At 36.7% G+C, this 15,669-nt stretch overlaps 1 protein-coding gene across 5 annotated transcripts in view; it reads right to left on the bottom strand.

Annotated features, from left to right (window-relative positions):
* Positions 1–14,295, bottom strand: part of LOC127413218 (transcription factor COE3-like) — a 135,079-nt gene extending 120,784 nt beyond the window's left edge. For 2 of the 5 annotated variants that reach the window (XM_051650163.1, XM_051650164.1), the window contains exon 1: positions 13,618–14,295. In XM_051650163.1, coding sequence (XP_051506123.1) covers positions 13,618–13,751 — 134 coding nt within the window. In that variant the 5' untranslated portion in view covers positions 13,752–14,295. The remainder of the gene's footprint in view (positions 1–13,617) is intronic. The other 3 variants (XM_051650162.1, XM_051650161.1, XM_051650160.1) reach the window with 2 other exon arrangements.
* Positions 14,296–15,669: the final 1,374 nt, after the last annotated feature.

The raw sequence follows: 15,669 nt of genomic DNA, 5'->3' as shown, positions 1-15,669 counted from the left end.
AAGTCAAAGCAAGTAGCCTGTAATATTTTTAAACCACTAAATAAAAGATTGTATGGCCATAAATTGCAGCCGTCATTGTTAAGTCTGTTCGTTATTTACTCATTACCCTGATGAGGTGGACTGAAATGCATTTAAATCTCAAAAATATGCTCATACATAAATATTTGTTCATCTGCTACGCTCAGGGTGGAGAGCTCAGTGTTTTGGAAAGCAGCCTACTCTCTGTCTCCGCTCGTTGAGATATTCCCCTGATAGGACATTAATAAAACCTGACCCCTCCCCAGTCCTATTACCAGGGCTTAATGCCTCATTTGTATCCTAGCCTGGTGAAATCTCATTCGTGAAGTTAAGGTACTACACTAAAGGCAAAAACAGCTTTCACAGAGGCAGCTATGGGAGGGGGATTCTGGGAGGGGCACTTTTAAAAGCGGATGACTTCAGTATAAATGGGAAATATGATCTTGTTCATTTGTAGTTATTGATTTGCACTGAAGATCTTTAGCAGCCAGACTGGTCAGGACTGCGCTAAGTCTGACGGAGGCCCTTAAAATACAATAACAAAAAGGCAAACAAGACATTAAAATTCTACAGTAAAATGGTGCTTTAAATATTAGAAATAACATTATGGAACACTATGAGAGTCTTAATCATTTTAAACAACTCTTGATATTAATGGGTAGTTAATGCAAAACATGTCCACCTAGATTTTTTGTCTCAAGATTTAAAGTTATAAGTTATAAAGGGAAACGTATTTTAGGTGCATCCTTATTAATCACATTTATGCCTTCATTATCTAAATTTATATGGTCCTGTGGTGTGACAAATGATTTTTTTAAAAGCACAAAAATTCCATGTAGACACTCAATTAATATGTTGTCATGAAAGCATGCATTATAATTATAAAAGAATTAGCAAAATGCTGTCTTATGTAGTTTTAGAAAAAGTATAGTATCTCACACCACAAGATGTTCTGTAGTTGATGCAAAATGTGTCCAACTAGATTCTTTATCAACATCAAGTTTTAAAGATAAAATCTATATGAATGTATAAGGGAAAGTGTATTGACTTGTCACTATTTCTATTGAGATTTTCCCCATTTTCAATCACCTTTTTGCCTACACTAGCTCATTTTAAATGGTCCCGTGGTGACAAATAAATGTAAAAAAGTACAAATATTCCATGTAATCTCTCAATTTTAAGAGGTTATAAAAGCTGCAGCATAATAATTATACTGCATGAAAAGCACAAGCACATATAAACACAAATTATCACCTTCACAAAGGACGACATAATTACTAAATTACACATTTGTGGGGTAGAAAAGAAAAGAACAGCTTTACGACATCACACTTAAACACACACACACACACACAAACACACATACATATTGCATCATGAGTTCCTCACCATTACCCCATCAGCTCAGTTACGACTAGGAGGCCAGGCGTCATGTTTCTGATGAAGTGTGTGTGTGTGTGAGAGAGAGAGAGAGAGAGAGAGAGAGAGAGAGAGAGAGAGAGAGAGAGAGAGAGCTTTCCCGCATGCTCTCACAAGGAATGGATCTTTACGAGCAGGAAACGATCGACTTGGAAAACTTGTTAGTGTTATTATTTTAATTATGTTGATTGCTGCCATATCCACTCCAGCAGTTATAAGTCAGCGACAAGGCCGACTGCATTGCTTTCATTCACGCTCTATATTGGAAAAAAGCAATCGAGGTGACAAACACACACACATACATAGCAGAGCTGTGTAAATCAGTCACTAACGGACAGCTCAACAACTGTTACTCTCACACTTGTCTTCATCTGACTCCGTTAAACACACTGTTTGACATCTTCTCGTCACAAACCCAGGGAAAAGAAAAGGGAAAGACCATTCAAGCCAGAAACAACGACAGTTCTGACACAATTCTGGACATAATACCTCCACTTGAAGAAACTATTATTTAAATCAATAAATACTTTCTCACAGAGCCAATTTAACTATAAACCTTTCAGAGAGCAGGAGCTGAAGGGATTTGTAATGATGATGTTTAAGAATACAAGAGCTCCGTCTCCGTTTATGCAACGGCAGCCAGTGTTTCCAGTCTGCACCCCTTTGCACACTGCCGGCTTAATGCCATACAGAAAAGTCTAATTATGTTAAATAAAAAAAGTAACCCCAGGCTAAAATCCTCGCAGCTCAAGGGTCTGAACACTTGAGGGAAATAGATACTAAGCACAGAAACTCTAACTCTGAAATCATCTGCTAATGAACATGCAGAGCAGAAGAAACTGTCAATACACAGGACACGGTGCAGGCTCTACTGAGATATTAAGAGTTAGCTGTTTAATGTGTGCAAGTGTGTGAGCGGAAAAGAGAGTTTAGATGCATGCAGACATGCCTTCACATGTACATCTCAATAAAACAATCTCTTTTTGAAGATAATTTTGGAAGACTTAAATTTAAGGGAAAATGTTGAATGTTGAAAGTGAAATAGAAGGTAAAATCGTACACGTTGGCTTGTACAAAAAGGCATGACTTTTACTCCCATAGAGAAAAACAAATGAACCAACAAACTTTGTTATAACGATTTTTTCCTAAGTCTAACCCATAACTCAAACCTAAACCTAACCATGATTTTAATAGGAGTATCACTGTTGTGTACCACGGAATAAAGAGAAGCATCACAGTTTTCAGTGGGTGTTCCTACAATTTTCTACAAGTTTAACCCCGAAACAAACCACAAAGTCGAACACCTTACCCAAACCCTAACCATGATTTTAATAGGGAAATAAATTTTGTGTTCCACGGAAGAACGAAAACATCTGTTTTTGAAACGAGACTTGGAAAGCGTATTACAGATTATTGACATACATCAGTCATTTGTATTGCATAAATAAATATAGAATAACCAAATTTGTTCACTGAAGTTTCCTTTCTTAAAATAATGTGTTGGATAAGAGCAAAGGCATCATTTATGTGTGGGACGGGTGGGACATGTCTCTACCACTTTTTGCCTTGGCCAAATTTGTCCCTACCGCTTTTCCTTTTGAAATATCTTTCATCAGGTAAGTGGTTAATGCAGAAGAAACATTGCCAGTTCTTGAGCAGGAGTTTCAGTTTCATCCGTGTGTGTTATAAGTGACGACCCCCCCCCCCAAAAAAAAACTGTCCCCACCACTTTTTTAATCAAAGTGATGCCCATGGATAAGAGATGATTTGAAATTTTGTTTGCTGATTGGTTGGTCTCTATGGGAATAAAAGTCATACCTATTCATCCTAGTCGAGTCATTCGATATCTTACTATTTTGCCATCTCGTGCTAATTATTATGAGTTGTCATGAGCAGTGTTGGGTGTAATCCAATTACAAGTAATAAGTTACTGTAAACATTACTTTTTAGTTCATTAAAAAAGTACTGTAATGCATTACATTTTTTAATTCTTGTAATCAGGATACAGTTACTGACTTTCAATGAATTTTATTACTTTAAGTACATTATAGGGTTATGCGTATTTCTAATATATTTTTTATGTAGAATACATTAATTATGGCCCGATAACAAGTCATTGTGAAGGAGAAATATGAGGTGCTGAGTGTATGACTTGAGTGTAACAACGAACAAGGAAGAAATATAGATATTATTTTGAATTTGTTGAGCAGAAATTTTTTTTATAAAGTAACTTAAAAGTACAGTAAATAGTAATTTGATTACTTTTTGAATAAAGTAATTAGTAAAGTAATCTGATTTCAATTTTAGATAAATAATTAGTCATTTGTAGTGGATTACTATTTTTAAGAAACTTGCCCAACACTGGTCACGAGACTGTGTTGCAAAATACTGTAGGGCAGGATTTGATTTCAACTATCGGGATTTGATTGGATGTTGATTGTTAGTCTGTGAAAATACTTCGTTTATATTCACCCAGGCAGACTTGGTTACATCAGCAGGAAAGAAATGTTGTTTAAATGGAGGGTATTTTTACATTTTGATAAAAAATTAAAAATGCAATAAAAAAAGTTTTTTTTCAACTTCTAAAAAAAAGTGCTTTGATGAGTCATCCAAAAATTAAATCAGGACATTTATTAAGAAAGTTGAATTGAATTATACTAGATTTTGGTTTGTTTTGTCTTTAATGTATATATTTTAAGTTAATAAAAAAGGCAATCTGCAAACCTTGTCCAAAGAACAAAATGGTTTAAAATCTAAAGAAACGTGCAGCTTTGAGTCCAAAATCCAAAATCCAACATTTACTGAAGAGTCGTATGGAATGCACATGCAATAAACCAAAAGGTGTACATGTATATTTTACCATAAGGTCTTTATTAAAATGTCTGCAGAATAAAGAAATAAGACACAGATTGTGTGGGTGTGTGTGGGTTATGGGTGGCATCACAGTCTCAGCCCTACATCTCAGTGACATTAATCACGCCTGTGATGGACTGTGACAGAGGGAAGTCTTTAACTACAGCTCCACTCTCTCTCTCACTATCGAACTAATGAGCCGTACAACAGCGCTCTGTTTATACAAATGTGACGCAGAAAAATCATCTCTGCCCTGGCTTAGAGCCAACGTGCTGATCCAACAAGTAAATATAAATCTCTTTCTCCCTCTCTCTCTCTCTCTCTCTCTCTCTCCTCGATTGCACATTTTGTATTTCTACTTCATTTCTTTTTCTCTTTTGCTTCCTTCTTGACAGTTTCTTTCTCAAAAAGGTCTCGTCGACAAGAAATGTTACGCGGCTGGAACAGATCATCTGAGGTTTGGTCGATAAAGCAACCGCCTTCATCACAGATCTGCAATGGGAGATCATTTTCTAAATTAACTTACATAAGGGAATCATATTTAATTTGACCTTTACTCTAATAAATGTCCAATATGGACTAAATGAGAGAGGAGGAGGAGGGAGCTTGAGTGTTTTTTGCCTTCTCCAGCTCATCAGGGTCCTTGTGGAAGTAGTTTGAGGAAGGCAGATACTAAGATATGCACATACTCTGTGTTTACGTGTGGAGAGGAGTAATTTATGCAGAGAGATACAATTACTGTGGCATACATTTGCCCATGCCTGTGTGTATGTGTGTGTGTGCCTGGGCGGGAAATGCGGTGTTGGGGGTGGGGGGCGGCAGCAGGCAGTCAGCATGGCAGCGGTATGTTTGGTTAGCGCTTATTAGCTGTGTAATAAGATTTAATGAGTTGAGGACTAAAGCGCTGCAGGAGCACGGCCAGCAGATTGGGATTAGTGGAAGAGAGAGAGAGAGAGAGAAAGAGTGGAAGAGGTTGTTTTGAAACCCAAATGCCAATGTGGTCAAACCAGGTCTCTCAATGTCATCTATGTAGTTCTCGTTCTCTCTTTCTCAATTTCAATTTCAAAGTGATTTATTGAAATGATTTTTTTGCATGCAATGTTGCCAATGCATCACTACACACTCACAAAAATAAAGTAATCGAAATAAGAAAAATATAGAAAATTAAAAAATGAGGCAAGTAATTTTAATTAAAAATCTAATTGGAATATACAAGATACAATTTATTAGAATAAAATACACTTTCAGCACTTTCAGCCCCTGTAATACAGCAACATATTGTGTTACGTTAATGAGAATTATCATTAAAAACAATAGGAATAGTAAAAGTAAAATGTCTGGATGTCTTACGGTAATGGGAATTGGAGGATAAAATGTATTCAAGTGTCCTAAAAATAATGTCACAATGCAAAGAAATATTAAAAGGTCCTAAATGTAGGCTTAATTTTCTTAATGCAAAATACAATTGCATATTTTTTGTATTGGTTTGGGATTAAAAATGACATCTTCTTGACAGGTTTTTTGAAAATCACCTATTTCAGCTTCATGGACATTAACACTACACTGTTGTACAGAAAATAAATGTACTATTCAGTATTGAGTTTAGAGCAGTGGTTGGTTTCTGAGGGTATGGGGTACAAATATACATTTGGCTGTGACAGATGCATGATTGATTGATCTCTTTCAGACAGTTTAGGAAAATGTAGAATAAGGTTTGAGCGTTTTCTCTCTTTTACATCTCTAAACTTTACAGTTAAAGTGTGCCTCAATTCCAGTCTCACCAATCTCAAAGTGAGCACAGACTTTTTCTCGCTCTCTTTTCAAGTATGTGGTGATTTAATTGTTCAACACAGGCCTTGCGTGTTGTAAATTGTCAATTTGGGCTGTTTAGATCTCCCTAAAGTATGAAAATGTGTATTTTACATGGCTGTTATCTGAAGTTAAAGCTCTGTGCCAGATGTGCTGATCGCGTTTATGGATATTCTGCGTCTTTGTTTCTATAGCACTAATTGGATATTACGACATAAAATCATGGCAAAACCTTCGCAGAGTGACAGAGTGCACAGAGTAATAGAAGCATTTGTCACCGCAGCACAGGAACGGGTGGCCATAAGTCAAAGCCAATGTGTCAGAGAGGATCTTTGCATAAAGAAAGGGCTGTCATCTCTCCATGATTTCTTCTGCCACACAAACACAAACGGCATGTCTGTCACGTCTCCCAGTGATAAGCTGGCACATACATCACCAGCTGCGTGCACCACTGCCATCGCCTGCTCACTGCTTTATTCACACACACACACACACACACACACATAGACACACTAACACTTTTACAGACATCCTAAAAGATGTGTCTCGTGTCTCTGGTTGCATTTGGAGAATTTATTTAAGTCAGTCAAAAAGCCTTAATGATTATACTTTTCAGTTTCATTAATCATGTGATCATTGTTCATAATTCCATTGATTTGGAATATTTTGTGCTGAACAGAATAACTTTACACTTGTGGTTTAAATACCAGCATTAAAGGAATATACTGGGTTCATTACAAGTTACGCTCAATCATCAGCATTTGTGACATAATGTGAATTATCAAAAATAAACACACACAAATATATATATATTTTGACTTGTCTATCTTTTTCTTTAAAAAAAAAAAATAAATCTGGGTAACAGCAAGGCACTTACAATGGAAGTGAATGGCACCAATCTGTAAACATTAAAATACTCACTGTTTCAAAAGTATAACCACAAGACGTAAACAATATGTGTGTTAACATGATTTTAATGTGATAAAATCACTAACTAACCTTTTCTGTGTGTAAAGTAATATCCAGTTTTACAACGTCCTTGCCTTGACGTCATTACGCCGCAAACCCTAAAACTTAAATATTCACAGAAAATGTTTAACTGAAGATTTAGTTTTCTAAAATTATAAGCTTCACATTTCTGCCTTTAAACCCTCAAAAAAAATGGGCTCAATTAGTTTTATTGTAAGTGCCTCACTGTGACTTCGATTTTTGCTTATTTTTAAGAAAAAGGGGGGCAAGTCTAAATAAATGTTTTGTGGTAATCAACATTATGCCACAAATGCTTTCGATTGAGCTTAACTTATATTGAACCTGTAATATTCCTTTAAGCCTACTTAAATACAAGGATTTAACCAAATATTCAAGGGAGAAACAATAACTTTACTGATTCAATCATTGATAAAACTATTTTGAACGACCTCTAATCTAACAATTTGGTGGGACGTGCCCCCCTAAATATATCTATAGTGGTTCCAAACCATGCTGTTTAAATATCAGGTATATTTCAAACAAATTTACACTTTTATGCATAACAAAGTTATAAAAAAAAGTTACAATTATAAATGCATTCATGATAAACCTTAAACAAAACCTAAATGCACACTGAAAACAATGCAACACTGTCAAGACAACAATCTCTCACACACAATAAGCATTTTTTGCCATCAATACTTCACTGAACGTCTTTTTGATGTACAGTGTGAATTTAGAAAGAAGGCACTCTGCTGAATGGCCCCTGTGTGGTCAAAGGGGTTGATGTGCCATCATTGCTCACTGATTGTGCTCCTCAACAGGAGAGGATCTGAGTCAATAGACCCGCTGCTCGCTCACAGATTAGACATCTAATCAAATTCAGTCCCGATTGTTTATCGCTCGTAGTCTTTGGCTATTAGACGTCAGCATGGAAAACTTCACAGCTATGACAAAGCGAGGATCCATCACATGAGGTACATACGCTTATGACCTTTGACCTTGACTTTCACAGGTTTACTTTTTGTTGCTATTTGTACATTTTAATGTACAAATAACAATGTTGTTTTGGACAGCTAAAAATGTCAAAATCTTTTTATTTTAAGAGTTTGCTATGGACAGAATGGTTTTCAATCTCCATTACAATAGGGTTTTATAACTTGCAAAGAATAGCTGTTTACACAATGACTGTCGTAACTAACAAAAAGATTCACACACATACAGCTGACGGCATTGTCAGACTTTGCAACATGTTGGAAATGTAATACACTTTTTTATTGGTAAATGTGCTAAATGCTTCCAGCTAATTTCTAATTTGCTCGTAATTGCGCAGAGACAAGTAAACCACTGCGCAGTGAGAAGTTATTTCCTGGAGCTGGATGGCTAAATTACAAGCAAATGTTTCATGCTATTAGGACACTCTAATTGAGCATGTGACACAGAATAGAGCAGCTTGTCTGATGCACAACAAGTGTACCAAGTGCATAAGGCATGAAGGAAACAGGTATTTACATGTGTTACTTCCTAATCAGCTTAACAACTGCATTCTTTTTGCCTTGACCACATTGAACTCCTCTTCCATAATTGCTTGATTTTGGTTAAATCTAAATAACAGAATATTTTTTTTCTTTTCTGAGCTGTGCCTCGTTGTAACTGATGCATGTCTCCTCTCAGCTGGATTCTGAAAGCTCTACGTAAGTTCTTTACAAGAGTCTCTGCTGTATTGTGTGTGTCTGTGTTTTATTAGTGTTGCACTTGTGAATGTTTGCTGTAGGTTCAGCCTGACTGCACCTGCCAGACCTCCACACAAGCTACAAATATGGCACTCTTGCCCTCTCTCACTCTCTGTGCTCTAAAAAACTTACAGTCATTTCTAAAATCGTTAGTGGCCTACAGCTGAAATCATTAGCTGGTCACCTGTACGCTTCTAATGGGGTCATTACTGAGGTGGCCCTGCAGTCGGCCACTAATCGCTAGCATGTTATGGGGCAGCTGTTTCTCGAACACTTGTTTCTCTGTGTTACATTCCAGCGAGCAGGCGTCAACAGAGACAGAACAGAGCAAGACATCGTAAATCAGGTGTGTTTCTGATTCTACAAGTGTTTTTCAATACGGAAATGTTTCTTAAAGTGGAACTTAACTGTACAAACTTGGAAAGTGCCATTCCTGTTTTGCCCTTTCTTGTTACTTGTTCATTATTGTCGATGTCATGTATTTTGTCAAATTTTAAACTTAAAAAAAAAAAAAAAGACGTATCTGCCATTGCACTCTAGGATGGCAAGGGTAGAGAAATGCATGCTCATTTGATATTTTATGTGCAATTCTAACCTCAAACAGGACAGGATTTTTTCAGTTTCTCATCCTAAAGCCTGGGGGTCTGGACTTCATTAGAGCCCCCACCCCCCCCGTGTACAAAACACAGTCGACATAATTCACTTTGCCAGGTTTTACAGTGTAGGGGTACAGAATCGGTGAGAGGGTCAATCAAAATATGTTCCCCAGCTGTGCGGCCCTCTCACTCACCCCTAGGCCCGGAGAGAGAGAAATGCTTGGGGGGAAATGGACCCCACAAACGTACCCCCGAGCAGCCTGAGCATCACAAACCTGTTCAGCCAACTCTATCTACAGCTACATCAATTGAAATCATGTTGGAATTCAGAGCAAACACGTTCACACTGGACAAAAATCTGCACACTGTTCAGTGCAATTTCCCACAGCGGGACTAAACTGTGATTAGATATTAAAATAACACCATGAGTCCAAGCATGAATGCTATTTAGAGGTGAAAATCAATGCACAGATTCCCGTAGTGTCCCAATAATGACTTTCCTTACTGCAACACCACAGGCGACAATACATAGTGAGCCAAGTAAAAAAGGAAACGCAGTCTACCAAGTTCACCCCCACCTGCTCTCCAGAGTCTATAGACAGCTACCTATCACCATTACAGCCAACACATGGTATTATTTACAGGATCACATGAAGGATTCAAATGTAATTAAGGGCTCACTCTCACCAGACACAAGGTAAAAGTGCATACTTTCACTTGGCTTAAAGGAATATTCCAGGTTCAATCCAAGTTAAGCTCAATCGACAGCATTTGTGGCATAATGTTGATTACCATGTATTTTCAACTCGTCCCTCCTTTTCTTTAAAAAAGCAAAAATTGAGGTTACAGTGAGGCACTTACAATGGAAGTGAATGGGGCCAATTTTTGGTGAGTTTAAAGGCAGAAATGTGAAGCTTATAATTCTATAAAAGCACTTACATTAGTTCTCCTGTTAAAAACTGTGTATTATTTGAGCTGTAAAATTGTTTAAATCATAATTTTTACAGTCATTTTATCGTCATGGCAACAAAGTTGGCTATAAAAAAAAACAAAGTTGGCTGTAAAATTGGCTATAACCTTACACAGAAAAGGTTAGTTAGTGATTTTATCACACTAAAATCCTGTTAACAAACATAATGTTTACGTCTTGTGGTTATACTTTTGAAACAGTGAGTATTTAAAAGTTTACAGGTTGGCCCCCATTCACTTCCATTGTAAGTGCCTCATTGGAACACAGATTTTATTTCTTTTCTTTTTTTTTCTTTTTTTTTTTTAAGAAAAGAAGGGACAAGTCAAAATTAATATTTGTGGTAATCAATATTATGCCATGAATGCTGTCGATTGAGCTCAACTTGTAATGAACCCAGAATATTCTTTTAACAGAACAGCTTTTTTGAAATCTTCTGCTTCATTCATCCAACTCAGATGTACCTTCTTTGTGAACACACTGCACTGCATCCATTAAACTATCCTAACCAGCAGTGTATATTTTAGATTTAAATGGATCAATGATTAAAAAATAATAATAATAAAATAGTTGAAAAATGTATCAAGACAATTTTAAAATAAAGAGTGAGAGAGCACAGATTTTAAAAAGTACAAGAGGTGCATATGTATTTGACATGAGCAATGATCTAAATCATTCATATGGGACACATAGAAATGTATTTCCTAACAAATGAAGAATTAAATAACCATTTGTTTAGCACAAGTATGTCTGAAAACTATTTAACTGTATTACCTAACCTTTTTAAACCCTTTAGTGGCCTAGTTAAAGATAGCATTGTGTCACATTTGTTTAGTTCGCGGTTGTAAGCAGCAGGGTAAAAAGCCTCAGTGTGAGGCTGATAATTGAGGTTAATTGCAGAGGTTTAAGGCTCGTGCAAATAATTTATTATGAGGGGATCTGCTGTAGGCATGTATTAACATTTACAAATGGCTCTTTTTCTGCGGCGCTGCTACTGTATACTTGTGATTATTTTAACTGTCCACAAATAAATGAACTGCATAAATGCAGATCAAATGGATCTCTTTTGTTGTCATTAACAGGTTTATGCGAAGGGTTTTAAAATCAACTCCACCTGTGGATCATTCGCAGTAGCCTATATGTGATCTGATCTTAGAGTGACGCTTCTGTCATTCGGGTCCTCCGCGCAGAGCCGCATTTAGCGCACGGACTTTAAATCACACATCAGAGTCACATTAGAAACAGAAAGCAACTATGGAAAATAAACTGCTCTACAGGCTTGTTTGTGTGTTATATTGCATAAATGCAGTGCGACTTTTCTCCATTCAATTAATAATTCAGGTAGTGAGTTTGTATCTCATGTGGGGTAATTATTCTCAAAGACTTTCCCTCTTTTATTTATTTATTTTTATTTTTATTTGATTTTTTTCCCAGTGCAAACACTGGTGTTTTTCTCTGTTTGTGATATGAAAAGAGTCATTTGAAAGGCAGCGGGTGGGCAAGTGATTTCTGCCACTTGAACCTGACAGCTGACCTTTGTGGTAAGATCGAAACATTTTCTTGATCTAGTCTACACAATATGCAATATTAATATTCCACAGGGATTCATATCTGAACACATTTTTGTGAACCATGAAAAGATGTAAACGCAGCGGAGCTCCTTATCTCTCTCTCTCTCTCTCTCTCTCTCTCTCTCTCTCTCTCTCGTGTGCATGTTTTAATGAAGTCTACGATTATTTTTACATTAAAAAAAAATTATAATAAAAAATAAATAAATCACAAAGCAAGCTTTCCCCAGTATATCCTTAGGACCTTTCATTGGTTTTAGTATGCGTCTCATTAAGTGCGTTTTACTGCGTTTTACTGCGTTTTACTTTCACTTAAAAGCTTTACTCTAAAGAAATTAAAGCTAATTTATTATGGCCCATATGTTTGTGTTTGGCCCTGAATTATGAAGCCAAATTAATTTTTCAACACAAAATAAAGTTTTTCCCTTTCCTTAAAAAAATACTCAATGAGGCTAAATTTGCAAATCCAATATTTCCCAAATCACTCAAAGAGTTTATAAAGTGAGAAAAACTAAATAAAATATATATTTTTCTGCAAAAAAAATTATTTTTATTTAACAGCAAATACAGTAAGAAATAATATATGATCACTATGTCTATGCTGTTATCAGGGGTTTTTTTTATTTTTATTTTATTTATTTTTTTTTATTTTATTTATTTTTTTGGAAAAGGAAATGACCCGAGTTTGAGGTGCTCAAACATTTTTTTTTTTTTTCAAGTGCGTAAAACTTTTAACAAGTCAACTTGAGTCTAACCTATATGCCTAGCATTTCCTTTGGTCCCAGGTCTCTTTTTGTTGGGTGAAACAGAACAGCACACATTTCCAAACACTTCATGATCCCAGCAGCCCAGGGGAGAGTACATGCTGACTCCAAAAACTAACTTTGATTCATGCGCAGATGGTTGATTTTGTGTGCATTACGCAACTGAGATAGAAAAGGAAGCTGTGGTCAATTCTACTTTTTCATATTAGTTTTATACGCAAGTGCAATAACATTTAGCATAAGGTTCATAAGCATTTATCCAATATGTCATATTCATCATCACATCACATGTGAGATGCATCCGAATAAATTAGCAGACGGATTGATTATTTTTAATCACCCCGAAGAATTTTTAAGAGCTGAAAAGATTATTATAGGCTATCCTTGATTTTACAATAGGACATAAAACCCCATTATAAGCGCATGCTTGTCATTGATTCTCACTAGACCTTTCTGTCCGCGAGGCGCAGTAAACATTCAGTTATCAAGATTATTACGATTTACAAGTGTCAGTATTTTCACAGAGGCGCGTTCGTGGCACGAGTTGGGCACTCCTAGCCAAATACAGTCTCTGAGCTTGCCAACCCGCTTTCAACCATGGATTAAACAGAAATCAGGTGAAACGATGGCTTACTCAAGGATGCTGGAGCGTCGCGAATCGCGTTTTCTTGGGTGTTCAAACGCGTAAGGATCGCGCAATCATGTTATCTGTCTATAACTAAAAAAGAAGTAACTGCAAACTGACGTCGTTGCGTGGATATTTATGCAGTCAAAATGTTTTACATGTAAGCACGAATAACTGCGCAACGCTTCCTTTAACGCGCATCCACGCACGCATTGCTGGAGTTCAGTGCTGCGGTTTACGCTGCGCGATCAACCAGCTGCAATACGAGAAACTTGGAGCTTGTTGCGGATGTTTACCTTTGCGCCGCTGTGTTGGCATCTAGAATCCCCGCGCTCTGCATCCACGAGCGGACCGGCGTCATGCCGCTCGTGAGGGGCTCTTCTTTCATGGTCAAGGCTCCCCGCGGGAGACCGTCCTGGATGGAGAACATGGAGAACAGTCTCTCTACACCAGCTCGAGTGGAATAATCCTCCTGCACTTTCAGAACAAGGCCACCTGGATTAACAAAAACCAAGTGAAAGGGGGAAAAAAAAAAAATCTTCCCCAAAGTGCAACAAGGGGAAAGCGATAGAGGTCCTTATCCGGAGACGTGTTACCGTATCCCTTTGGGTGTTCCTCTTTCTTTTAGATTCCAAACCCAAGTTCAGTTCACTCAAGATTAAACTGTCTCTAGTTAAAAGAGGGTGGAGAGAAGGCGAGCGCTCGAGCTGTGGAGCATCTCAAAGGAGAACGATCAGCCGGGATCAAGAAGACTTTCTCGTCGCGGGGAGAGAGCGGGGTGAGCGCGAACTTGCTCTGAAGAAGAAGGCGAGCATACGCGCACGGGATTGCGAAATGAAAAGTGGGATAAAACGGGCGACTGCTTCAAAAAGGAGTCAAATGAAATGATTACCAAACAAGAGGGAGGGATGGACCAGGGAAGGCTTGCCGTCCCTGGGGGAAAGAGGGATTGGGTAGCAAGAAATCTCATTCCCTCCCTCCCCGTCTCTTTATGCCTCCTCTGTCCCAACGGAGCGCACCTTCTCTCGGGTTCCGAAGCTCTGGAGCTCACAGGGGGGACAAGCGTGGATTTCACGAGGGCGGAGACTTGCCCTTAAAAGGGAAAGTCATTTAAATGTCAATCTTCGTTCAGGATTCTGATTGGCCGCAGTCATCCCCTGCGTCATTTTCAAAATTCGCCGCAAAAACTCGACTGTGTGGAGCGCAGCAGATGTTAGATGGGCTGAGCGCACTCGCTAAAGGCAGTGGATCATGTGGCTGTGCTTTTACATGAACATGTTTTGTATCACACGTACGCGATTTCCCCCGAAATATGTCCTTAATGTAAAGAGCCATTCACAGTACATTTCAGTTTAAAATACCTCATCATAAGTAGCTAAAAGATTATAGACAGTGGCATACATCTGGGATCTGATTCGAGGTTACGCCAGTTGCCATGAATGCGAATACAAAGCATTTAGTATTGAATGATGCGTTGAACTCTGCAGGAGTTTCCTGGTTTTAATCGTGATCGTTCTATACGGTAAAGAAGTCAAAGTCATATGTTGACTGTTTCATCTTGCCCGCTTAACATACTGATCAAGTAGAATAGAAGCATATTTAAATTCAAAAGACCAAGAAGTTGTTTGCATAGTTCAACGTTATCTCATTAAACATTTGGTCTATTCATTAATTAATGTAGTATCATTTCATTATTATTATTAGCCATTATTATTAGTCATTATTATTTGCCATTATTAGCCATTATTATTAGCCATCATTAGCCATTATTATTAGCAATTATTATTATTATTATTAGCCATTATAATTAGCCATTATTATTATTAGCCATTATTATTATTATTATTATTATTAGCCATTATAATTAGCCATTATTATTATTAGCCATTATTATTAGCCATTATTATTATTATTATCCATTATAATTAGCCATTATTATTATTAGCCATTATTATTAGCCATTATTATTATTATTATCCATTATAATTAGCCATTATTATTATTAGCCATTATTATTAGCCATTATTATTATTATTATTATTAGCCATTATAATTAGCCATTATTATTATTATTATTATTATTAGCCATTATTATAAGTCATTATTATTATTATTATTAGCCATTATTATAAGTCATTATTATTATTATTATTATTATTATTATTATTATTATTATTATTATTATTAGCCTACGTGAAATAAAATGTATAATTATTGTTAGATTATGTAATTAAATCGAATTCATCGGAGTAAGTATCCTGTTGATCATACTGAATATTTACCCAAATATATTGAAAAATGTGTACAATTTCGTTTTTATTAGAAAACAGTGTCTGGCGCTTTTGTCT

The sequence above is a fragment of the Myxocyprinus asiaticus genome, chromosome 22 (genome assembly GCF_019703515.2).
Source record: "Myxocyprinus asiaticus isolate MX2 ecotype Aquarium Trade chromosome 22, UBuf_Myxa_2, whole genome shotgun sequence".
In the NCBI taxonomy this organism is placed as follows: domain Eukaryota; kingdom Metazoa; phylum Chordata; class Actinopteri; order Cypriniformes; family Catostomidae; genus Myxocyprinus; species Myxocyprinus asiaticus.
This window is presented reverse-complemented; position numbering and strand designations above follow the sequence as displayed.